The sequence below is a fragment of the Lithobates pipiens genome, unplaced genomic scaffold (genome assembly GCF_037356315.1).
Source record: "Lithobates pipiens isolate NorthernLeopardFrog02 unplaced genomic scaffold, aLitPip1_a1.2 Scaffold_18, whole genome shotgun sequence".
Lineage (NCBI taxonomy): Eukaryota > Metazoa > Chordata > Amphibia > Anura > Ranidae > Lithobates > Lithobates pipiens.
This window is the reverse complement of record NW_027507758.1, coordinates 221,230,010-221,257,382: the sequence shown is the minus strand read 5'-3', so window position 1 is coordinate 221,257,382 and position 27,373 is coordinate 221,230,010. Positions and strand designations below refer to the sequence as shown.

General features: G+C 41.1%; 1 protein-coding gene across 22 annotated transcripts in view; it reads left to right on the top strand.

Moving 5' to 3' along the window:
- AFDN (afadin, adherens junction formation factor) overlaps positions 1 to 27,373 on the top strand; it is a 346,736-nt gene that overhangs the window by 247,170 nt on the left and 72,193 nt on the right. For all 22 annotated transcript variants that reach the window (XM_077486594.1, XM_077486591.1, XM_077486597.1 and 19 more), the window contains 5 exons: positions 4,297 to 4,370; positions 7,323 to 7,441; positions 10,358 to 10,546; positions 11,466 to 11,557; positions 24,398 to 24,586. In XM_077486594.1, the coding sequence (XP_077342720.1) occupies positions 4,297 to 4,370; positions 7,323 to 7,441; positions 10,358 to 10,546; positions 11,466 to 11,557; positions 24,398 to 24,586 (663 nt within the window). The remainder of the gene's footprint in view (positions 1 to 4,296; positions 4,371 to 7,322; positions 7,442 to 10,357; positions 10,547 to 11,465; positions 11,558 to 24,397; positions 24,587 to 27,373) is intronic.

The window sequence follows — 27,373 nt, the reverse complement described above, 5'->3', positions numbered from 1 at the left end:
GGAAGAAGTTTGGAACCACCAAGACTGCTAGAGCGGGCCGCCCGGACAAACTGAGCGAACGGGGGAGAAGTACTTTAGTCAGGGAGGTGACCAGAAACCTGATGGTGACTCTGACAGAGCTTCAGCATTTCTCTTTGATGAGAGAAGAACCTTCCAGAACAACACCCATCTCTGCAGCACTCCACCAATCAGGCCTCTATGGTAGAGTGACAGCTCATCTGGAGTTTATCAAAAGGCACCTGAAGGACTCAGAACATGAAAAACAAAATTCTCTGGTCTGATGACAGATTGCTTTTCAGGCCAAAGAGTTCAAACATCGTGTCTGGAGTAAACCAGGCACCACTCATCACCTGGCCAATACCATCCCTATAGTGAAGCATGTTGGTGGCAGCATCATGCTGTGGGGATTTTTTTTACCAACAGGAACTGGGAGACTACTCAGAAACCAGGGCAAGTTAAATGCAGCAATGTACAGACACATCCTTAACCAGTTCCCGACCAGCGCACGCCGGTGTACGTCGGCAGAATGGCACGGGCAGGCATATTGACGTAGAGGTACGTCCAATCTTCAATGCCGCCCGTGCCGGTCGGGACCCCCGTGAGTCCGGTCGCGGGTCCCGCGGACTCTATCGCCATGGGCATACCCGCAATCGTCTCACGGGGCGGCTGAATGGAGGAAATGCCGTGTAAACAGCATTTCTCCATTCGGCCTAGCAACTAGTGACGCTGATCTCTGCTCCATGTGATTGGAGCAGAGATTAGTGTTCACTAAATGAAAGCCCAACCCCCCCCCCCATAGTTAGTAACACACCCCTAGGAACACTTAACCCCTACACTGCCACCCACTGGTTAACCCCTTCACTGCCAGTGTCATTTACACAGGAATCACTGCATTTATATAGCAGTGATTACTGTATAAATGACAATGGTCCCAAAATTGTGTCAAAAATGTCCAATGTGTCCGCCACAATGTCACAGTCACAATAAAAATCGCTGATCGCCACCATTACTAGTAAAAAAAAAATAATAATAAAAAATTAATAAAAATGCCATAAAACTATCCATATTTTGTAAACGCTATAACTTTTGCGCAAACCAATCAATAATCTCTTTATTGCGATTTTTTTTTTTTTTTTTTTACCAAAAACATGTAGAAGAATACGTATCGGCCTAAACGGAGGGAAAAAAATGTTTATTTATTTTTGGGGGATATTTATTATAACAAAAAGTAAAAAAATAATGCGTTTTTTTTTCAAAATTGACGCTCTATTTTTGTTTATAGCGCAAAAAAATAAAAACCACAGGGGTGATCAAATACCACCAAAAGAAAGCTCTATTTGTGGGGAAAAAAAGACGGCCATTTTGTTTGGAAGCCACGTCGCACGACCGCGCAATTGTCAGTTAAAGCGACACAGTGCCGAATCGCAAAAAGTGGTCTGGTCTTTGACCAGCAAAATGGTCCGGTCTGTAAGTGGTTCATGAAAACTTGCTCCAGAGCGCTCTGAACCTCAGACTGGGACAAAGGTTCACCTTCCAACAGGACAATGACCCTAAACCACACAGCCTAGATGACAAAGGAGTTGCTACGGGACAACGCTGAATGTCCTTGAGTGGCTCGATTGAACATCTCTGGAGAGATCTGAAAATGGCTGTGTACCAACGCTCCCCTTCCAACATGATGTAGCTTGAGAGGTCCTGCAAAGAAGAATGGGCGAAACTGCCCAAAAATAGGTGTGCCAAGCTTGTAGCATTATACGCAAAAAGATAGGAGACTGTAACTGGTGTCAAACGTGCTACAACAAAGTACTATGTAACTATTGAGCAAAGGCTGTCAATACTTATGAACTGTACATGCATTTTTTTCATTATTTTTATTTTTAATACATTTGCAAAGTTTTCAAACAAACTTCTTTCTCGTTGTCACTATGGAATATTATCTGTAGAATTTTGAGAAAAATAATGAATTTAATCCATTTTGGAATAAGGCTGTAACATAACAAAATGTGGAAAAAGTGAAGCACTGTGAATACTTTCCGGATGCACTGTATAGTAGTTATATAAATTACAGTAGATATGTGTTCATAGCACTTCTTCTCTTTATGTTGAGATTTTTTTAAAATTGGGATCTGTTAAAGTGTATCTAAACCCAAAATCAATTTTTTTTTTGTATGTTTAGAATCATGCTTCACTGTATGTTTAACTGCTTGCCGCCCGCCCCGCCGAGGTGCGGCTCCCGTTCTGGGACGCCGTCATAAGACAGTGTCCCAGAACGGCCGGCTTTGAGCACCCTCGACCCCGATCTCTGCGCCTATTTAAGCATGTGATTGGCTGTGTCCAATCAGCCAGTCGCATGTAAATAAGGAAGTGCCGGTAATCGGCTCTCCTCGCCTCACACTGACAGAGTGTGGTGAGGAGAGCCGCTCAGTGGAATATCCACACATGGGGATATTTTATGAATATAATCAGGGCACTGATCATCAGTGCCCTGATTAGAATATTGCAATATAGTGTCACAAAGCAGTGCTTAGAACTTACGTGCTGTATAAGTGAAGAGCAGTGGTATTGAAGAATTCCTGGCGATCACCCTCCCCTTCCCTCTTCCTATAGAAACTAAATTTTTTGTATTCCTAAAATGCAACACTTTCTGTAAATATGGGAAATGTGGATAAATGACAGGATCTCCTCCCTCATTCATAGAACGTGTTGACATCTTGTTGCAGGATTGGTTGTCCGATCATTCGACCTCCTTTTCCTCCCATAGCCTGCTCTTTCCCAGATATAAAGGGTTGGGAGCATTGGGCCGGTCCAGCAGTAACCAGTTAAATTTCATCCATCTATACTACTATTGAAAGTTGATCTGTTGATCGACTGCTCATGAACGGTCTTGCTGGAAATGTTAGGTTTGATCAGCGTTTGCAGCCAATCAGCCTCAGCACAGATATGTGTATTCTGTAAAGATTACCATGACATAGAGAGGATCTACGCATTCACATCACATATGTGAATGGGGCGGAATCAGGTTAATTTTTTTGTTCAACCTGCTGGCTGTAAAAAATAAAAACTGACCCATGTATGGCCAGCATAAGCCTCCTGCTGTCCACCAGCTGGTCTTTCTTTTGGATATGGTATGTCTGTTCAAACTTCCTCCTAGGGATCTGGTAGAACATGTTAGCATTCTGTTTAAACAGTACAAGGAGTTGTGTTAATAGGAGGGGGAAAGAAAGGGGAAGGGCAAGCATTGATTATTATTCACAGTAGCAGCCGCTGCTATTAACCGATGCAGCCCCAGAACTTGACAGTTATGAGAGGATTTGCCGTCACTGAGGGGAAGATTATTACACTAAACTGCGGACACACTTATTAGAGGTAACTTATGTACTTGATGCTGTATAGCAAAGGTTTAAAAATATTGTATACAGTGAGGCATGATGCTATACATACTCAAAATAGATTTCGGGTTTTACATACCTAATTTACAATTTTAAACAGATTCATAACACGCTCTGATTATAAATTGGAGCACTAACGACACTGAGTGCTGAGCAGCTGTAACTCAGCAGTGAACACTGCACAGCACCTCGATAGGTGCATTGCTACAATAGCTCAGCAAAGACCTGGACTTCCAAGCACGGATCACAGGGTGAGACACTTGAACTAATCACTAGGTCTTCCTGACCAATAAAAACAAAGTACAGACAACTGCATTTGAGTTTATGCCCTCATGGTGCTGAGAACACTGCGATGTGGAAGGATATATCCCTACAGGGAAGGATATTCCACTCATATGGTTACACCACTCAACTAGTTATATCACCCATCCAGTTGTCTATTATAACATGCAGACCAATGCTCTGATGAAGAGGAAATCTCTCGAAACGTGTTAGCAAGTACCCATTTAATTTTATCCCTTGCATGGGTATCATTTTATGTCAGTCCATCTAGTGACAACATTGTTGTTGGTTATTATTTTTTTAATTTTGAATACGTAGTATCGACCCCTGTATTAACTAATTTGTTTATTATAATAAACTCTTTATTATGATTCATGCATCAGGCCACACGCCTTCTTTTCCTTTTTCTACATAGCATTTGGGACTTCCCTTAGTCTGCCTAGGCAGCGGAGTATGCATGATCACTCAACTACCAGGAAATACTACCATCTATACTAAGGCCCTCTGTACTAGCGCAGGAGAAAATATTTTTTTATTTATACCTTTAATTGTGTTGCACACTGTTTCCTAATATTGTAAGCTTTGGGTTTCATGTACTAATCCTCAAATTTGTATCATTTTTTAGGATGGCCGTCTTGCAGCAGGAGACCAGCTCCTCAGTGTGGATGGAAGAAGTTTAGTGGGCCTGTCCCAAGAAAGGTTGGTGCAATGGGACAAACTACTGAGGAATTATTTATAGTATATTTAATAATATTTCCTTTTGACCTTTGCAAACAATGTAGTCCAGTTTAATTTTGCCAGCTCCTCATAACTTCCCTCTCCACTGTAAATTTGTAAAAATGTGCAGGTCACATACCTTATATCCAGGCATCTTTGGCAGCCATGTGAGAAGCCAGCTTCTGCCTTCTCTTCTCTTCTCTTCTCTTCTCTTCTCTTCTCTGATGTCAGCAGTGGGCCATCCTCATTGAGTGCCTTTAGCTCTAAGAAGACCAGCAATGGAGGAGGGCAGGCAGCACTGGAGTGTAAAGAGTTGTGCTATCTAATTGAGTTTTATTTTTCTACAGAAAACGCACCCATGTCTCCATGCTTTATTTTGTTGAGATCACTTTGAAACACAACTTTTTTAGCCATCTTAACCACTTGCGTACTGGGCACTTTTACCCCTTCCTGCCCTGGCCAATTTTCAGCGCTGTCACACTGTCAATGACAATTGCACAGACATGCACCATTATACCCATATGAAACATACCCATATTATTTTTTTGCACACAAATAAAGCTTTGTTTTGGTGGTGTTAAATTATCACTGGGTTTTTTGCATAACAAAATAATTTTGAAAAAAATAAATTTTTTCAAAGTTATTAAATTATTTAATTATTCTCTTTCGCTGATGGGGTGACACTGACGGGGTAGCACTGATTGGCAGCACTGGTGGGCACTGTTGGGACTGCACTGATTGCCCTGATTATCAGTGTAGATGTCCCTTTTAACACAAGCTGGTTATTGGCTCTCTTTTCCTCTCCTCCACACTGTCAGCTTGAGTAAAGGAAAGCTGATAAACTGGCTTATGTTTACATTGTGATCAGCTGTCATTGGACACAGCTGATCACGTCAAAATCATAAACCGAAAACAAATCAGCGCAATAATACTAACAGAAGCTGAACATTAAGGGTCAATATTCAAATCCCTGTGTTGAAAACATAAAAACAGATAAATTCAGCACTACAAAATAAAAATACATAAAATAAATGTAAACAGTCTCTGATTCAGACAAAGAGAAAAGTAATCCCAGATGTCTCGAGAGAAAACTAATCTCATGCATGTGACTTTGTGGGCTGAGCACACCTCCACCACTGGTCTAATTGGCCGCTTACCTCACTTAGTGGACCCTTTAATTACCGAGGATCTACAGCGCCAGAGGGTCTACAGCGCCTTCCCCCTTCATCAACGGGGTCACCTCTGGGATCCAATGCAACTCCCCAATATAAACCAGAAAGATATCCGCTGATGAATTCCAATTAGGACGTAATGCCTACGGAGGTGACGTTACCCACAGCCACCACTATCTTGTCTTTTATGCTGTTGAACCAAGCACTAGGTTTTTAGTGCCACACATGAGTTGTATTTTAATTTCTTTTATAAATAAATACGTTTAGACGGAGAGCACTATATATTGCTTTTTTATTACATGTAACGTATGACATTGAATCGGAGCTGGTATATCTTTCTGGTTTATATTGGGGAGCTGCATTGGATCCCAGAGGTGACCCCATTGATGAACGGGGAAGGCGCTGTAGACCCTCTGTAATTAAAGGATCCACTAAGTGAGGTGAGCGGCCAATTAGACCAGTGGTGGAGGTGTGCTCAACCCACGAAGTCACATGCATGCGATTCGTTTTCACTCAAGACACCTGGGATTACTTTTCTCTTTGTCTGAATCAGAGACTGTTTACATTTATTTTATGTGTATTATTTTATAGCACCGCTGATCACGTGGTAAAGGGCTTTTACCCCGATCTGTGATCAGTTGAGTCTAAAGGGGGCACACAGGCCTGTGCAATCACGGAAGAATGTCCATGTACACCCTCCCAGCAAAGGAAGCACGTACTGTAGCTGTCTTTTGACTATAGTGCAAGTAGAAAGTGGTTAAGCAAGTGCATGTAATTCATATAGCACTTCCTGGAACTCCTCTGCTCTTACCTCAGACATGCTGGCAGGAGGCTGTGCTTCTCCAAGAAACTCCCTCCTCCAGGTAAAAAAGAATAAATTCTCATGAAGACTCACATGTGACATTTTAGTCTAGGCCAAAAAACAGGATGCAAAAGTAATCTATATAAAAAAAATTAAAACAAGTCGGTTCAATAAATTGTCCTATTTATTTAGGCTAACATCATAACTATTTAAAATGGTAATTGTCGATTGAGATTTAGTTTAGTTTTGCTTTAAATTTTAAGTTTAAATTGTTGCTTTTTACCAAAAGAAATCTATTACTTGATCTTATTGTATATTTTCACAAACGCCTAAAGAGCATAACAGGTTAGGGAGATAACATTTACAAATTTAGATATGTCTTACTTGCTTCTGATTTTGGAAGCCGCATGGTACTTTTTTATTTTTTTTCTATTTTTTTGAGTTTCTGGATATAGAAGGGAAGGCTTAAGCCTAGGTTCACACTTGGAGTTATTTTTCGTTCAACCCAGTGGGCTGAAGGAAAAAAAAACTGAAGAGCTTGGGAGGGGTTTCTATACTAACAATCTGATGTTAGTACAACGATCTCTCCACTGAGCTATTGTGTTCTGACAGGGGACAGCCCCGACACCCCTGACAAACCCCCCCACCAAAACACACCAGTCAGCGCTCTCAGCCATTGGCTGAGACCAATGATTCGGTCATGCCCCTTCAACAGAAGCCAGATATTCGGCCTGCTTTTATCTGACTGGCTGCCGTACACACAGACCAAACGTCGGCTCTTTCTGAACCAGTCAATACCGCCCGATATTCGGCCCATGTGTACGGGGCTTTTGAGCATTTGTTAAGATCCAATTGTATGTCTTCATGATTTGGAACTGGAGTTCAACTTTAAAAAAAGAAAGGGACAAAAGTGATGCCCAGATTGTATTTAAACTATTTCTGCTTATGTTTTTCCTACAGGGCTGCTGAACTGATGACAAGAACGGGTTCAGTTGTGACACTTGAGGTAGCAAAACAAGGAGCAATATACCATGGCCTGGCTACATTACTAAATCAGCCATCTCCTTTAATGCAAAGAGGTAAAAAAAAAGACAGTATATTTTCATGATGATCTCAAGTAAATGGATGGCATACGAAAACCTACTTTTCACTAAAAAGGGAGCCGCTTTAAACTGATAGTGCTGAATAATCAGTTTTATCTCGCTTGGAATGAGGCTAAATTGGTTTTTGCTAGAAAACCAATAATTACGCCAAGGAACTGTATGGATTCACAAAAAAAAAAACAAAGTTGTAAAACAAATCTGCTATATCTGAGACCATAAGCAAGAAACGAAAAAAAAAAAAAAAAAGCAAAGACAAAGGGATGGCTGGTGGATATAGTATACTTGGATTACCAATTTACAACCCGAACCTGATGCAGTTTTTAATTGGGCAACTATGTGGCGCAAATGAGGTTTACTCTTGATAATTGTTAAATTATGTATTTTGGGGCTAAAACCATGCATAAATCTTACATGCTAGGAGTTTAGAAGGATCTGGGTGTTCTGGTAGATCAAATACTTAATAGTAGCATGTAATGCCAAGCTGCAGTGTTTTAAAGCGACACAATACAACCTTGTGAGATGTTTAGATGAGCGAGAGAGAGACATTTTGTTCTTGTACAAATCACAGGTCTGAAATCTGGTATATTTCGTTTATTTTTGGGCACCAGTTAACAAAAAAGATATTGGGGACCCGGAGGAAGGTTTTTGTTTAAAAATAACACACCTGTTATACTTGCTCTGTGCAGTGGTTTTGCACATAGCAGCTTAGACCCTCCACTTCTCGGGTCTCCTGCTGGTGCTCTTGGCCCTTCACAGCAAGCAGCTTGTGTCCATTTAGACAAGGAGCCACAGCACACATACATGCATACATACGTACACACACATACATACTCACACACATACGCACGCACACACACATACATACACACACGCATACACACACATGTATATATATACACACACACACACACACGTATATATACACACACACACGTATATATACACACACACACGTATATATACACACACACACGTATATATACACACACACACGTATATATACACACACACACGTATATATACACACACACACACACACACGTATATATACACACACACACACACACACACACACACATACACACATACACACACACATACACACATACACACACATACACACATACACACACACATACACACACATACATACACACACACTCTCTCTCTCTCTCCCTCCTCATTGGCTGATTTTGACAGCAGCAGTAGCCAATGGCACCTGCTGTGTGTCTCAGCCAATCAGGAGGAAGAGTCCTGGACAGCCGAGTCTCTCATGCAACAACGCTGGATTAAGATGGGGCTGATGGGGGCTCATGCACACAGAAGTTTTTTTTTTATCTTACTGCATAAAGATAGAAATAATACTTCTACATTTAGAGCCACTTTAAAGGGGTTGTAAACCCTCATGGTTTTTCACCTTAATGCATTCTGTGCATTAAGGTGAAAAACCATCTGTGGTGCTGCAGCCCCCACCCCCAGCCCCCTTTTTACTTAACTTACCCCGATCTTTCTCTGGCCAAGAACGAGCACACCAGCACTAGCTGGTGTCTCGTGTCCTTATTGGATAGATTGATAGCACAGCCATTGGCTCCCACTGCTGTCAATCAAATCCAGTGACGTGGCACCGGGGGGCGTGGCCGAGTCCTGCCTTCTGTGTGAATGGACACAGATGCGGGATTCGGGAGCGCGCCTGCACGAGTGTCCACCAAGGAGAGCGCTTCTCCAACATGGACACTTGATGCAGGGAGGAGTAACCAGTGCCGCTGAGGGACCCGCAGAACAGGAGGATCAGGGCCACTCTGTGCAAAACAAACTGCACAGTGGAGGTAAGTAATCATTGTTTTTTGTTTTTTTTGGTGTAATATTATACTGATGTTTATACTCAGGATCTTTCTGTCAAGAATTTGGGTATAGGTGCATAAGCTTATACTCGAGTATTGTCAGTTTTGTAATATGCTCATTTATACTCTCATAAACATGTTTATAGGCGTGCAGGCGCACATAGATCTAGATGCCTAAATGCAATGGGCTGCTGCCATGTGATTGGCTGATAAACGATTTGTGTTGTGAAGCAATTGAACATGTATATCTAATAAAGTGGCCAGTTTAAGTGTGGCATATTTGCTGTTTTTATTTTTTTGTTTTGTTTGAACATTCACAATCACTTTAAGTTACTTGGAATGTGAACTTTCAGGATCCTTTTCTGTTTTGTATAAAGCAATATAGTTTAAAGTGAATGATAAACCTTCACATATACCCAGTGAAGTGAACAGTCTCAGATACACAGAGATGAAACAAATCTCCCTACATACAATTTACAAGCATATCTGCTGTCTTCATTTGTATATATCCTTTAGAAAGTGCTCTTCGTTTTATAGTTTTTCTCTTTTTGGTTAGCACTGGGAGTTGATTATTGGCGTACAGCCAAGACAGCTGATTGGAGGAAAGGCACACACCCTCTATCCTCATAGGCAAAGGAAGAAAGGAATGTGCAGAGGTCTGCTCTGAGACAGCAAGTTGACTGCTTATCCATTTATAGCAACCTCCAGCCACCAGGCACAATCCAGGCTCCAGTCTGGGAGACCTTGTCAAAAGTTATCAGGCTGATTAGAGGAACTGAGAAAGAGACTACAGGACAATAGTACTATGGAGAGAGATAAGATAACACTACAGATATTTGTGCCCAGCTCAAATTTCATGAATCGAGTTTACATCCAATTTAAGGATCTAAGGGGTCCTAAAGCTTGCATTTTAATAACTTTAGTTAACTTTATGGAAACAAGCTGCCTAAAACAATACTTTAAGTACTTTTAATAACTGAATCTTGAAATTGAGTGAACAGTGTAACATTACTGTTGGGTTTAACCCCTTTTTTTTTTTTTTTTTTTTTAGATCGCCGTGGCTCAGGGAAACCTAGACCAAAGAGTGAAGGGTTTGAGCTTTATAATAACACTGCTCAGAATGGGTCTCCAGAAAGTCCCCAAATGCCTTGGCCAGAATACTCGGAACCAAAGAAATTACCTGGGGATGACCGACTAATGAAGAATCGGGCCGACCATCGTTCCAGCCCCAATGTAGCAAGTAAGGTTTATTTAGTACAAACTCAAACTAGCTTACCAGGCAAACCAATAGACTTTTCAGCAACTTGTTAAACAAAAGAATCCACATCTGTATTAGCTAGGTTAGTTGGAGAATGGGCTCAACTAAGCAACATTTAGCTGCTCAAATGTTTTTTTTCCTAGCAAGTTTCCATGTTATGGTATAAATTGATATGCGTGGGTTTAACATGGTAACTTGCAGGACCATAAAAGATTTAGAGCTATTAGCTACACCATAGACATAAATTGTGTGAAGGAGCAGCAACCATTGTGCCAAACTCCAAATAGGAATTGAATCCTGCATATGTATTGAGCACATATGGCTGCCCCAATCCATATCATTACAAACTATACAGAATTTTAATAGTTATATTTAGCATTAATGTATATTAATAGGATTGCTGATATCAATATCTCCTATTTTACATTTGAATATATTTATAAAAAAAAGAACAAAACATTAAAATTATGCTTTGCCTTTTATGCTAAGCTTTGGTATTGTAAGAGAAATATGCAGGCCACCATTATTTTCACCAATCTGAAAATGCTAGTTGCCTTGCTTTTCATATTGATTGTCTTATTACCCTGTTTGCTACAAGCAGAAAAGGACTTCTCACCTTTGCGGACAATCCCAAATTGCAAAAGTTTTTTGGTCTGTAAATTTGAATGTACCGTAGCTAGTAGGTTGGCATAAAAAAAACAGGCAGCTAGCATTTTCTGAATAAGGCCAGCAATGGAAGCTCCATAGTTTTCCCATGGAAGGCTTACTTTAAATTCTTGTAATTATAAATAGGAAATCAAGAGATTCTGTCTTGATGCACAATATTGAAGATAAACGTTTGGGTTTCATTTACTTGAGAAGTTTTTTCTGAAAATATTTACCTGGTTTGCATTGTGTTTAGATCAGCCTCAAAGTCCTGGTGGGAAAGCCGCATATGCCAGTAGCTCAACAGTCAAGATCACATCTGTCTCTACAGGGAACCTGTGTGCTGAGGTTAGTAATGTTTGGTTTTGTGTATGTGTTACTTCCTTTTTTTTTTTTTCAAATAGTTTTTATTGTAACAAAACAAAAACCGTACAGTGTACATAGAAAAACCAGCAACGATCCTTAGTCATTACAGAAATATATCACCAATGAACATGGAATCAAGGCATATATGGTTCAATCCGTGCGCTCAGTATTCATTAATATTGGATACAAGTCACTGTTAACCCCAAACGTCTCCATTGCTTTATCACCACTCATGAGGTCTGCCTCCTACACACCAAGAAGCTCAGCATTCCTCCCAATGCCTGCCTTCAATTCTAGGTTCCCTAAACAATTATGACAACAGCCTGTTCATCACCAGGTCAATAGGCGAAATGCCGGGGGTATCTAACCAGGGCGGCCATAGTTTATCAAATGTATTTGGGCAATCCCCTATGTTGATATCAACCATTCCTTCAGCACAGGAGGGTCAGCCTCCTTCCAGTGCCTAAGGATTAGTCTTCGGCCTGAAACAATACTCTGGCAATAGCCTGCTTCTGGTTGTCTCCTGTGGGGATGTCATCCACAATCCCCAGCAGACAAGGCTTTGGATCCAACTGTACTGTGACCTGCGAGGCATTATTAATCATGGACACAACCCCTGTCCAGAACAGATGTAGTTTGGTACCACGCCATAGCAGATGTATGAGGTCACCATGGTCCCTCACACATCTGGGCCAGTGCGGGTCTGTCCTCATCCCCATTTTAAACAGTCTGTCCGGTGTATAGTGAACTCCAAGGACAATGTAGTGGAATACAGGTGTCGACGAAAGAACCCACAGAGCCCCGACAGGCTGTGCCCACACTGCGTGTTGCAGCTGCATGTAGTAAAAAAGGATAGAGTTGGGGAGGCCAAACTGCTCCCTCAATGCAGGAAATGGCCGCAACTTCCCATAAGCAAAAATATGTTTCAGGAGCGTGACCCCTCCACCGACTCCAACTTATGCAATTCCTTGTAATGCCCATTGGCCCATATCGGACTGTAGCTGGTAAACCCCTCTACTTCATGCAGCTGCCCAAGTTTATTCCATACTTTTTGCATGAGCACATAGGTTGGGAATCTCTTGTTGGATTTAGCATATGCAGGGCCTCCAACCCCACAGCAACATCCAAAGTTCCAGTAGCCATGGTGTGGGCGATGTGCTGTAGCTGTGCAGCCAAGTAGTAAATCCAAGGGTTAGGGAGCGCAAGGCCTCCCCTCTCCTTGGACTTCTGTAGTTCAAGTTTAATTTGTGCAGGTTTGTTAAGCCAAATAAAGGCCCTAAAAATAAAATTGCTTATACGAAACACCTTAAGGGAGATCACCTTAGGGGTATAGTGGAGCATAAGCAAGAGCTGTGGCATAAACACCAACTTAATAAGGTTTACCCATCCTACCAGGGACATTTTTAGGTGAGACCATATTTTGGCTCGAATCCTATTAATGAGATCGGACAAGTAGAGAGAAACAAAATCCCTGGGTTCAGGCGGGACCTCACACCCAGATATTTAAGGCTGGCACCCCCCTGACTGTGTGTATCTCACTGTCTGGACTTGTGTCCGGCAGCATGAGAGAAGACCAGTTGATCACAAGCCCCGAGTACGCCCCGAAGCATCTGATCAAAGACATAGCTTCCTCAAGTGATTTGTTTGGGTCCCCAAGAAACAGCATGGTATCGTCTGCATATAGCATGAGTTTCTTGTGGATTTCTTTGTATTGGAAGCCCCTGATCTGCTGGTTGGCCCTAATTTGGGCTGCCATGGGATCGATGGCAATGGCGCACAGGAGGGGTGATAATGGACATCCCTGCCTGATACCACTGTGTAGTTGAATCAGTGAGGAGACACGTCCCGCCTCCCGTATCCCTGCTTGTGGTAAACAGTAGAGCAGCTGGATCCAGGAGAGGAATCCTTTGTCAAACCTGGATCTGCCGATGACCGCCCCAAAGGTATTGCCACTCTATGCTATCAAATGCTTTTATGAGCATCCAGCGACAGCAGTGCCCTGTTACCCTCCATTGTCTGATTTTGTCTGTAGGTTAAGAAAGTTTTCGAAGGTTAATAGCAGTGGACTTTTGGGGCATAAAACCCGACTGGTCCGAGTGGATGATGCCAGAGATAACTATGTATTGCAAGGACCTTGGCAAGTATTTTTATCACTTTGCAATAAGGATATAGGTCTGTAAGACCCTGGATCTAATGGGTCCTTTCCATGGCTTGAGGATAAGCACAATATTGGCCCTAGTCATGTTACTTCTCCGGAGAAACTCTGAAACACTTGGAGAGGCTCGGGAAAGGAGTGCATCCAAGCATCCACGAATGTCCCCAGTGGCCCCGCAGCTCTGGCCAAATGCGATACTGCACATCCCAGAGGCTTGAATCCATGCTCTCAAACCGAGTTTGGATTTAAAAAAATAGCTCCTTTTGCGAAGCGCTCATTAACCGCGTTGCTTGCAATCCGAGGTATTACTGTACCTGTAAATTCTATATTTTGGAGTACAATACAGGACACAGTATCTGTTGACATAGGTCCTGAGTTATATTTTGCTTCCTTGAGATGATCGGAGACTGTCAAAAGCTTTGCTGGAAACACTACCCAGTGCACACCTATAAAACCCTTCCTATTACAGTTTTTTTGCTAGTGTCATACTAATGTGATAATATAAAACTTAAACATAGATTATAATGTGCAATATATAGTGCTACACTGTGCAAACACAAAAATCAATAATCAGCACTCAATAGTTGATAGCAAAGTCCTCCAAATGTATTCCTATATTATGTGGCAATATTGACTGCAAAAGCAAAATGTTTGTATTTTCCTGGTACATAGTTATATTGGTCTGGTTGAAAAATGTCCTTCCAGTTCAATTTGGAGAGAGAAAAAAACGCACACAAATTTGGTAAACTTAGATCGACTCCTTAGTTCCAGCAATGGCTTTCCTCTTCACCACCAGATCCCTCTCAAAAACCCTCTGCTGCTACCTGTTTGGACTACTCGGTAACACTTCTAATTAAAAACATGAATGCATTCCCATAATGCAGTACCCAGAATGACCAGCTTGTAATTGTATGGAGGAAGCACTGCTGCTCTGTTACCACACATAGCATACGTTCCACCTGGAGAGGAAATGACGTCACTAGCCGTAACCTCCACCCTAAGCATTTCATCACATCTGGAAGTAGTCAGGAACGACATTAAGTCTGCTGTATACATTCTCTCAAGTGAAGTCTCCCTCACCTTTCCTGCAGGGTAGAGGGGATACAGAGTCTAGTGATAGTTATAGCCCCGAATAGGAACGATACAGGGAATTTGGTACACAGACATAGCTCAAGACTCCTGGTAGATGAGTCTTGGTCTGTTCCAAACAGACTAGACCTTCCTGTAATAGGGCATTCCATTCCACCCTGCCTCTCAGTTGCTGGCTTTATTAACAGCATGGATGTTGAAACCCAGGTCCTAAAGGATAGAGGCATTACTGATTCTGTCATTCCCACCTTGCTCAAAGCAACAAAATATACTTCTCATAAGATCTACCATTGTACCTGGAAGGCCTATTTTGGCTGGTGCAAAAACAAGTGCCTCAACACTCAGGGATATTATACTCCTTGCATCCCGGCCTTCCTCTAGTCTGCTCTAGACTAGCATTTGGCTCATAGCATGCTTAGCCTAGTTTAATACACATGTCGGTGTGAGGCCATGTTTAAGTCGCACGTGTTGCCTCCTCCAAAACATGCTGCTCTTTAGCAGATGCCCGTGGGAGTCATTAATTCTAAAAAGTTCAGGGACTTTTTCCCTGTGTTTTTCTACTGTGTCTCAGGACCACAATGTTTCTTTACATGAAAGAGCCACCAACTCAGTTTTTAGTGGTGTGATCCTCCACTGGGATATTGCAGATTGATTCAAAGGGAGGTTTTTGAAGAACCTAAAATATAATTAATATGAGCCACTTCTATAAAGGTTTTTACAAGAATGTGTGAAGTCAAAGGACATTTTAATCGGTCCCTTTAGGCTAGGTTCACACTATTGCGGGTGGTGCATTTCATGTTCTCTTGTGCACATCATCCCATTCATCCCATTCATCATCCCATTCATTTTCAAAATCAAACGTCTGTTTTCCAGGTCGGCAAAGCCCTGGTCTTCTGTTAATACCTTCTAAAAGTTGTATAACTCAAAATCAAAAAGGATGCACTAGTTTTGTGCCTTAGAAAAGGCTCCATTTACTGGAATAAATGTTATGAACCTATTATACTCAGACACTGGTAAGTGTTGGGCTTATAACCTACAACAGACGGATCTCCAAACTCTGCCACACCCTGTGACCCTAGACGGATTACAGACTCCATTTTGAGGGTACACACTGCACTCTTCATCAGAGCACTCTGACATTGAGTGTCATCCATACCTGTGCATGGCCACAGGTTGTAGTTAGGTTTGGAGACCCCTCTGTTGTATGTTTGAGCTTTACGCTCATCAGTGTCTGTAACTTTTATTCCAATATATAGGGGCTGATAATGCACTAGGCTGGTGCACCCTTTTTTACTGAAGCCTAGGCCTATCTAGCATTGGGTGACCTAGTATTTTTTTTTTAGCCAGTTGGAGGGCCAATGGTGTCAATGAGAATGTGATCTACATCCACCATATTAACTGCACCTGGAGTGTCAGGAGTCCGGTTGGTTCTTCTCAAAGTTTTACCCAATGCACCTTCAGGCCTCTGCTGATGTGAGCTTTGATCGCAGGGTGCTTCAGTCTGTTATCTGAGTGTTTTTATGTCTGTTGACTTTTGTTTTTTTGTGAGTTTGCCGTTATTTGTTATATTGTTGCTCACCCATTATTGCTTGGGATGTCCTGTGGTCCAGGACTACAGAAGTACTGTTTTAAGATATTTGGAATTTTGACTTGTCTCTAAATTCCATATATTTGAGTACTGGAGTGCCACTGAGTGGGTGGGGCTATATGATGGTGCACTAAAGAGTATTCCTAGCAATCCTTTTGCCAGTGTTCAATAATCTGAAGGTAGTGGCATGTAACCCATGGTCTATGACTACAGAACCTGTTGGTGTCTTGTACTGTACTCCAATATATAGAGTTTACAGTTGAGACAAATATAATCCATTTTTTTTTTTCCTACAAACTGAATTGGTCTGAAAAAGACAGACAGGTGAACTTACCTGCTGTGTTGAATGGGTAAATCTTAAATTGTCAATGTTTACATTATTTCATATGAATTCAACTGAAAAAACGCCTAATTGGATTGTAGTTTTGAAAGCAAGAACATATATACAAAACACTATATATTCCCTTTCACTTTTATTTTTATTTTACTTTGACCTTAAAGGGTAAGTTTAACTTTATACAGAAAAATCTATAAGGTGAACTTACACTGGACCCCCTCCCCATCGCACCCGTTCCTGCTGACCTGGAGTGTGGTGATCACCCGCTCTGACCCATCGGATAGCTGCTTTACTGCTCCGGGGATTTGAAATTCCCTTGCCTTAATCTCCTAAACGCACCTTGTAAAGGTATGTATAGGAGGTATTCTAATTGGTCAGCGCTATCACCAATAAGAACATGCGTTGCCTGTCCTGTTGGCACTGGAGAAGAGAGAAAGCTGTGGGCATTTCAAATACCCAGACTGGTGAAGCAGTGATCTGATGTGTCATAGCGGGCGATCGTGGGACTCCAAGTCAGCGAAACTGGGTGGGATGGGGAGTGGGGTCCAGCATAAGTTCACCTTGCAGATTTTATGTCGAGGTGAACTTACACTTTAAAATAAATCTGTACTGTACTCTAATTAAATATATATATATATATATATAGGCTACCATTGCTGACCTCTAGAAAGCGATAGCTACCTTGCTATCTCTACCAGTAAAGCAGCTCATATGCAAAATGACTTTCAGATCAGTGAATCGGAGACTATATTAAGCAATTGGATAAGCATAGCACAACGACCAAGCATTTTTTCCCCAGCAGGATAATTAAGAAATTGTAGCCTATGTACCATATTACACAAGTCTACTTTAAAGTGGTTGTAAACCCTTACAAACCACTTTGACTTACAGGTAAGCCTAGATTAAGGCTTACCTGTAGGTCCAAGCAATATCTCCTAAACCTATATGGTTTAGGAGATATTTGCCCGAAAACGGGCACCGCTGTCTACGGCGCATGAGCCGTAGACAGCGGCGCGCAGGCGCACTGAGCGTGGCAGTTCCAAGAATGGAGCTGCCGCATTTGTCGACTTCCATGCGCGGGAGTGACGTCATCGCGGCTTCGCCGAATGACAGCGGCGGAGCTGCGAGACGCCACCAGCAAGATGGATGCGGCGGACTACAGGGGACAGCGGCGACTTCGCTGGCTCCTGTGTCAGGTAAGTGACACATAATGGGCTACTATGCGATACCTTTGCAGGGAAAAAAAGAGGAAGTAAACTCATCAGGGTTTACTTCCTCTTTAAGGGTCCATTCATACTTGAGTTGCGGGCAGTTGTTGACACATGTATTGGCTCTATGTATAGTGCTGTTCATTTTGAATGGCACCCTTAAGGCCTCATGCACACTGGATGTTTTTGGATCTTTTTACAGCTGCTGTTTTTGGCTTAAGACTTATTTTTTTTTTTTTGAACAGTCGATAAACTCTCCAGCATGTTATCCTATGTGTTCATGCACACATAGGCTGTTATCAACTGTTTTTGGTTGGGGTATTTTTTTGCCTGTAAAAAAAAAAACCCCCAGAACTAGTGGGTTCTGAGAGGGGTTTTTCAGCTGTAAAAGCGTTTTTGATCCATTGAAAAAAGATAAACACCCTAATGCTGAAAAACGCTATTGCAAAAACCTTGAAAAACATTTCAAAACTCACTGCAAAGCTACTGCCATTTTTATACCGTTAATATAATGTCCGGTGTGCTTTATGCTCTGTACATTTAAAGGGCAATGCAGCCCACCACAGCACACATACTGTCTGTTGTGCCACGCTTTGTTGCAAAGGGGAGGGAAGGGATGTTGAAGAATGTAAGCAATTACCATACCCCATAAAATATATAAATGATGTATGATATAATATCAATCCAATAAAAGTATATGTGGGAATACATAGTGATGATTATGACCGTAACTAGTCTGAAGTATCTTTGTATAGTATACAGGGCAAGATTACCTCCTCCCTGCCTTTTAGTAGTATGTCAAAGCCAAACATTAGGCATTGTAATTAAGATTCCCCTTTTGTATTTAGAGCTGCTGACCAGACATTATGGCTCCATCTGGTTATAGGGCCTTAACATGCTAATTTGCTAATTTTGGGACTGTTTATGCTAGAGTCTGGGGTGATTGCAGACTTAACCAATGTAAACATGCTATAGACATTGGGTCACCAGAGATCTTAATTATTATATCATAGCCAAGTAGGCTTGAGTTCCAGCCAGCCAGGTTCTTGAGAAAAATTTGATTGTTACATTTTAACAAATTAGTTTGATGCTCAATGAGAGTGAATAGAGGGAACTGGTATAAAAGAAGCCAAAGACTGGACTTGGGAGGAAGCGTGACTGGGAAACCTGACTGTGAGCTTGACGGAGGAGTGGCTGGTAAACCTGGACTAAAGGCCAGAGAGGACAGGGGGAGACCCTGACAGGAGCTGGCTTTGAGGGAGACTCAATTGGGGGACCTTGCCGAGGGGGACCTTGACTTCAGACTTAAAGGGCAGACCTGACTAAGGAGTGGTATATTGGATGTGCTTGCTAGCTCAAACTCCAGTTCGATGCTTGAATATTGTTGAGTTTGAAAGGTATTTGTCTTCTTAGGTGCAGGGGTTGTATTTGCTAGCATCAGGTGCTGCTGTTAATGTGTCTGTGTAATGTTTATATCTTTAAAGTCTTGATTCAAGTAATATTCTGTTGTCTGTGACAAAGCTGTTAAAATTCTTTGTACGATATAATCTTTTTTTGCTTACAGTGTGTTGTGTGTTTCATTGCTGACCTACCCCTAAAAGGAACGGTCAGAAGTGGGCGTGGATTAATGATCTTGTTTATCAGTGTCCGTATTTTTGTTTGTGTGATCACCCCCCATTTTCTTACAAGGTTAACCACATCAGCCCCGGAAGATTTGGCTGCTCAACGATCAGGCCATTTTTTGTGATACAGCACTGCGTCACTTTAAGTGACAATTGTGCACTTGTGTGACACTGTACAAATAGAGCTTTCTTTTGGTGGTATTTGATGATCTCTGTATTTTTTATTATTATTTTTATAAACAAAGAGCACCAATTTTGAAAAAAACACTATTTTGTACTTTTTGCTATAATAAATATCCCCATTTAGTTTAGGCCAATATGTATTCTTCTACATATTTGTGGTAATAAAAATCACAATAAGCGTATTTTGATTGGTTTGCTCAAAAGTGCCGTAGTATGACGGCTGGTCGGCAAGCCGTTAAGGGGGGAAAAAAGGTCATATATGTTCTATTCTATCAATGTGTTGCGCCGGTAGCCCATTCGTAATGAATAGGCTGACCTAACACAGTGTAAGTTAATGCACAAAGTAACACGTGTGAAGTACTGCAACGTATTACTGAAGTAAAACTCAGCCCTTTAAGAAGTTGGACATCTTTCAGCCTATTTTACTTCATTAGGATTATTGTTGGTTAACAGTTTGGTAGTTTGACTGGTTTGTGGTAACGGTGTTGGCTAAAGTTCTCTGGCAATGACAACGCTGCTTCCCGGAAGTTGTTATAGCAGGAGTATGGAATTGCATGTAGATATTATATTTTAAAGGAGAGGTTAGTGAAAATGAAGAACTTTGGGTATGTCCGCCTTATATATTTAAAGATATTTAGGAACTTTCTCTAAAAGGAAACCTGAAATGTAAACCGTGTTGAAATTTCCCCAGATTTAGACAGGATTGGCGCAAACCGAATTGGTTTAAAACAGCTTCCTATATAATTACGTTTTTTGCCTAATGAAAATGTTTTGTTCCCCTCTGGGATCTAAATACAAATCTAAGGCGAATAGTTATAATCTTTTATCCCACTGAGAGCTTAATCTGTGGACTGGTGCCATTTAGCTGGGAGGTTCTTGGTTTATGCTGTAAGGCATTTTGTTTATGCTACTCCCCTTTGGATCCGAATGTCTCTACTATAGGTGCTAATGTGAATATTTCCATATCACTGCTCATAGATTTTCCCATACCAGCCTCAGAAAACTCTGTTTAATGTGCATGTAATTCTACCCACTCCTCCTATCCAATTTCTATAAAAAATGTGGATAACTTTTAGGAAGATGAGCTAGCTTAGGAGTAGTAAACTTTTTACTTGTAAGGGCCCTCAAAAGTAACCCTTGACACCACAGGTAATTGGGGTAATGCTAGAAAAGACTGTTAAAGATAAGACTGAGAGACTGTTAACTTGCTACAGGAGAATGCCAGTGACTGTAGGACCACGAACAGCAATTGATCAGGGATTGCAGACCTATAGGAAGGCGTCAAGGCCTGCTACACAGTGCCTTGAAAACAATTCATACCCCTTGATTTTCCACATTTTGTCATGTTACAACCAAAAACATAAATGTATTTTATTGGAATTTTATGTGATAGACCAATACAGTGGCACATAATTGTAAAGTGGAAGGAAAATGATAAATGGTTTTCAATTTTTTTTTTTTACAAATAAATATCTGAAATTGTGGCGTGCATTTGTATTCACCCCCCTTTACTCTGATACACTAAAATCTAGTGGAACCAATTGTCTTCAGAAGTCACTTAAGTAGTAAATAGAGTCCACCTGTGTGTAACTTTAATCTCTGTATAAATACAGCTGAAATTTAAAGCAGGATTAGGTTATAAAAAAAAATATCCCAAGTGTAGGGGTTAAATTCTACCATTGGTCTCCCTCCTTACTTTTTAGCCTTGGCTACAGGGCCCCGTAAGTCCCACCCAATCAAACACCAGACATTGAAACTGAACTGAAGAGCAGAGACTTGTTAATTTTGCTTGTGTCTCATCTTAAGTACACAGGATGAGGGTTTTCTTAATTATTTTCCACCAATAAGGGGTATATGTTTGGATGACCTATTTGCTTTATCATAAGGGGAAGAGCGCATATTTATTAGCAATATCCAATCATAAAATACACTTATTAGAATACATTGAATTATACACGAGATATAGAATAATTTGAACTAAACTTTTCCATCAGACCGCTTCCTCTCACTGTCTCGCTGCTATGCTATTCTTGAATTTAGAAGTGCCTCATATTAAGTTTCACAGTGACTATAAGTAGCGCTCTACAGCCTGAAATATTATTCATCATTATATTAAATAATTATTTAACCCTTCACAAAGCTTTGACCATATCATAGAGCACTCTTCAATCCAGCAGCTGGAAATTGAAAGAGTATGGCACAGCTACAAACATACCAAGGCATGGCCATCCACCTAAATGGACAGGCCGAGCAAGGAGAGCATTAATCAGAGAAGCAGTCATGATGCCTATGGTAACTCTGGAGGCGCTGCAGAGATCCACAGCTCAGGTTGGAGAATCTGTCCACAGGAAAACTATTAGTCGTTCACTCCACAAATCTGGCCTTTATGGAAGAGTGGCAAGATGAAAGCCATTGCTGAAAGAAAGCCATAAAGCCCCATACACACTATTAGATTTTCTGCAGATTTTTGTCTTCAGCTTTACCAAAACCATAAGGTTTGACCTCGAATTTTAAGCGTTTTAATTTGTGTGCAATCAGACAGGCCCTTGCACTACATGGTTTTGGTAAATCTGAAGACAAAAATCTACTGAAAATCTAATGGTGTGTATGGGGGCTTTAGAAGTCCTTTTTGCAGTTTGCGAGAAGCCATGTGGGGGACACAGCAAACATGTGGAAGAAGGTGCTCTGGTCTGATGAGATCAAAATTGAATATTTTAGCCTAGAAGCAAAACGCTGTGTGCCGGAAAACTAACACTCCACATCACCATGAACACACTATCCCCACCGTAAAACATGGTGGTGGCAGCATCATGTTGTGGGGATACTTTTCTTTAGTAGGGTTAGGGATGCTGCTCAGTTGATGGGAAGATGGATGCAGCCAAATACAGGGCAATCTTAAGGCCCATACACACGATCAGACTTTTTGACAACAAACATGCAAATTAGCTGTTTTGGAGCAACATCCGACCGTGTGTACGCTCCATCGGACAAACTTTTTTGGTTTTCATCTGACTTTTGTTGGCTGTGCGAACGGACAAACTTTCTGGCAACAAAAGTCTGATGGAGCAAAGTCTGATCGTGTGTACAGAAAACCATAGGACATTTGTACAAAGTACAAACAGGCATGTTCAGAACCAATGCAAAAGATCAGACAGCAATACAGAAGTTGACCAAAGGTGGCGGTAAAGAGCAGAAAAACCACATGATTTGGTGAAAGTTGGCTGAAAAAGTCCTGCTGTGTGTATGCAATACAAGTTCAGGGCCGACGCCCTTTGTACAAAAATCCAAGGGAAAGTTTGTACAAAATCCTATCGTGTGTATGAGGCTTTAGAAGAAAACCTGTGAGTCTGCAAAAGTTTTGAGACTGGGGCAGAGGTTGACCTTTCAGCAGGACAACAACCCTAAACTTACGGCCAGCGCTACAATGGAATGAATGGTTTAGATCAGTGGTTCTCAACTCCTGTCCTCAGAACCCACTAACGGGGCAGGTTTGCAAGATAACTGAAATACATCACAGGTGATATAATTTGTTGATCAGTGATTGCAGTATTCTAGTCTGCATTTCCCCAAGGTAATACTTAAAATGTGGCCTGTTAGTAGGTCCTGAGAACTGTAGTTGAGAACCACTGGTTTAGATCAAAGCATATTTGTGTTTTCAAATGGCCCAGTCAAAATCCAGCTGTAAATCCAATTGAGAATCTGTGGCAAGACTTGAAAACTGCTGACATCCAATCTTACAGAGCTTGAGCTATTTTGCAAAGAAGAATGGGCAAACATTTTACTCTCTATCTGTGCAAAGTTGGTAGAGACATACCATCAAAGACTTGCAGGTGTAATTGAAGTGTAAGTTGGTTCTACAAAGTATCAACTCAAGGGGGCTAAATACAAATGAATGCCACACTTTTCAGATATTTGTTTGTAAAAAATTTTGAAAACCATTTATCATTTTCATCACAATTATGTGCCACTTTGTGTTGGTCTATCACAGAAAATCCCAATAAAATACATTTACATTTTTGGTTGTAACATGACAAAATGTGGAAAATTTCAAGGGGTATGAATTGTTTTTCAAGGCACTGTACATAAGCCAGTTAGGGACTGAAGGCTTCTCACAGGACTTGGTCATGGACTGTGGGTTCACTACAGAATGTGGTCAGTAAGCATGAGCTCCGGCGTGTTCGCACAGCCCATGTGCAGAGCCCGCCAGGAAATCGGCGCTGCGCTAATCACAGGCAGTGAGACATTTCCCGAACTCTGCAGCCACGCATCGGGACAATGTCTCATGGCCTGTGATTAGCGCAGCACAGTGCCAACTTCCTGGCAGGCTCTGCACGTGGGCTGTGTGAATATGCCAGAGCTCATCCTTAGTGGTCAGATACGTATGAGGCTGCTACAGGAAGTAGTCAGGGACTGCCGTCCTGCTAGAGGAGACTGCTAGAGATCATTGCTAATACAGCCCTTTAAAAGATTGGGACCAGTATTGATATTCCCAGCAAGAAGATCCTCCCTCACGTTTGGCCAGTAGCATTGTGAAGATGATGTCCAATGTATACATTGAAATATCGTAAAGCCTTTATATCTGTTTCTGTCTAATGTAACGGCATATTTAACGTATTTTATTTTAATCTTGTTTATTTCAGGAACCACCAGCCCCAGCAAGACCTGAGGCATATCCAATTCCAACACAAACTTATACTAGAGAATATTTTACTTTTCCAACTCCCAAATCTCAAGATCGTATGGCACCTGCACAAAGTCAGTGGCCAGACTATGAGGAGAAAGTTCAGGTCCAAATGGGAAGCCACCATTCTAGCAATACCTCAGTCCAAGTAAGTCATTATCTAAACCTAGGAGTATAAAACTCCCTCACCTTTCCTTAGATCTTGACTGACAGGGTCATTTAGCCTGTTTTTCTTCTGTTGTACATAAGTAGCAAACCTAATAATTCCTTAGACTCTTTACAGAGCCAGTTTAGCTCTAAAACATTTATACCTATTATTAATTACCTATCTATTCCCTTCTAATCATTCTTTACTCTGCTGTTATTACCCCAGTTAGTTTTTTTTTTTAAAGCCCAACTCCAGGAAAAGATTAAGTTTATAGTGAATTGTGCATCATGTACCTTACTCCTCGGTCTTTATTCCAAACACTTCTTCCTAAGTCAACCTGCAAATTCAGTTTCTTCTATGTGCAAAGCTAATATAATGCCCTGGGGACTAGACATTTTTCTCTGCTTGTTATCTTCTTGGGCACTAGTCCCCTCACACTGTGAGTTGTCCTTTCTCTGGAGCCTATGAGAGATGACCCGGCTCCTGGAATTGTCTCCTCCACCAATAGGAGATGTCCACATTATGCAGGCAGTGGTGTGGACATCTGAAGAAGGACCCTTGAAGTAAACAGACCAAAAATGGTCATCATGTGAACATGGCTTCAGATAAGTAGTCATCATTTGTATCGGTTTTTTTTTCCTCTGTATCAGCGGGGGAGGTTATTGCTAATATTCTATAGTTGGCCTTTAAATGTTATTTGTCATGCATAATCTGTAGTCCCATAGAATTGCCTTTATATACAGACTGAAGGCTGCTGAAATCATCATAAAATGATGGCTAAGGCCAATTGTACAGTGAAATATAGTGCAGCTCACAGCATCTTCAGAAAAGCAGTATGTACAGAGGCAGTTTTTCCTTATTTGAATAGAAACTATAATAGTTTGGGGTTATTTTTATTTAATTTTCATGTTCAATATTTTTTCTTGAAGTTTTCAAAAGAATAGATAAGTACTCAACCGTACAATAATTTTCTTTGGTCCATCTCAACATACAATATGGGTTACTTAAGATAAGATGTTATCAGACAATATTTAAAAGCCCACAAGTAACTCTTTATGAGGTCAGTTAGCCAAGCCTTAATTTACACAAGTCCATGACAAGATATGCAACACCGGGAAGTTTAATTTAATTTTTTAAACATTTATTACTATGGGGTTATCTAAGGAGTCAGTGCAGTAGTAAATGTCCTGTCTTGACTGAGCAGTCCTATATAAGGATGAGTCACTGCAATGATTTAAGTTTGAGATGAAATGCAGTTTGAAGTGTTGATTCTGTCAACAATTTTATTTAAAAAAAAAAAAAAGCAGCAAGGGAGTACAAAAAATATTATCACATGGCTGAGCAATGATAATCTTTACAGTGACAAAAAACACACAGCATGTAAAGTAGCATTGCACTTTACTGTGGTTATGTATGACAAATATTCCAATGTTAGTCTGGAATTCAGCCAGTAATTACTTGCAACATCCCAGATTAGATTAGGTTAGAGCAAAACAGCCCATAAAAGGGTCACACATTTTTGCCACTCGCCAAAGGAGACTGGCAAAGACTAAAAATAGGTGGTCGGGGAGGAGGGGGTGAGTACAGGGAGTGGACACAGGAGAAAAGGAGGAGAGTATGGTGAGTGGACACAGAGGAGAAGGGCAAGGGGGAGTGTGTGAAGAGGGTTCAAAGCAGATATGGGCTTCAAAAAAGTGTACCGGCTGCCATACACACGAGCAGAATATTGTCAACATTTGGTCAGTGTGTACTAGGCTTAACTGGGAATACACTGCCCATTTGTTATTTTATCGTTGTGCGAGTGATACCACTTGGTGGCATCAAGTCCCATGTGAACAGCAAAAGTACTACCTGTATATTACATCTGTTTAATTGTTAGATTTATTGACACAGGCCTGAGATACTGTTGGGCACAATACATGGATGTACCAGTGTGCAAGAGGTACCCCCCTGAACTTCTCTTGTGTGGAGTCTGTTTTTCTTGCTTGAATAATATGAGCGTCCAGTTGGGTCTACTTCTGTTTGATTCTTTTTTTCCTTTTTTTAACTGTCCCTTCACTTGGGATTATACCGTCTGTTCTGTATTATAACATACCGTAAATTGCTGATTTACTCTGCTGTATTGCAATATTTTAGTTTATATATATATATATAAATGGTTAAAATCACTACCCAGACTGTGTAAAACTTTTTTTTTACTTCAGTGACCCAATAAAACACAGGACTGATAATTTTGATCTGGCTGCTCTGTGTCCATCGAGATATGGAGATGTAGCTTGGCCTTGCCCCCTCTCTAACCTCATTGGCTCACTGACTTTCACAGCAGTAGGATCCAATGGCACAGGCTTCTGTCTCTGCCCATGGGGAGGGAGAGTCCCCGGAAAGCCAAGGCACTCATGCAACATTGCTGGATTGAGATGGGGCTCAGGTAAGTATTAGAGGGGCTGAGGGAGGCTGCTGTACACTTATGCTTTTTTTTTTTTTTTTTATCTTGATGCATATGCATTAATTAAAAAACCACCTGCCTTTAGAACCACTTTAAGTAACAATAGAGGCGAGAGGCATCTTTAACCACTGACCTATTAGGTTGGCTTTTTAAAAGGAATCGCTGAGAATTCAAGTATATTGACAACTGAATCCCTTTTGGTTATCCCTGATCGCCTCTCATCATTATTCATTACATTTCTTTTTCTAAATTACTGGGTATGTCCTCCCAATACAGAATGAGTCTGGCTGACCTTTACCTTTTAACTGGCCCCAGCTGATAGGGATTTTCTACAGTTTCCT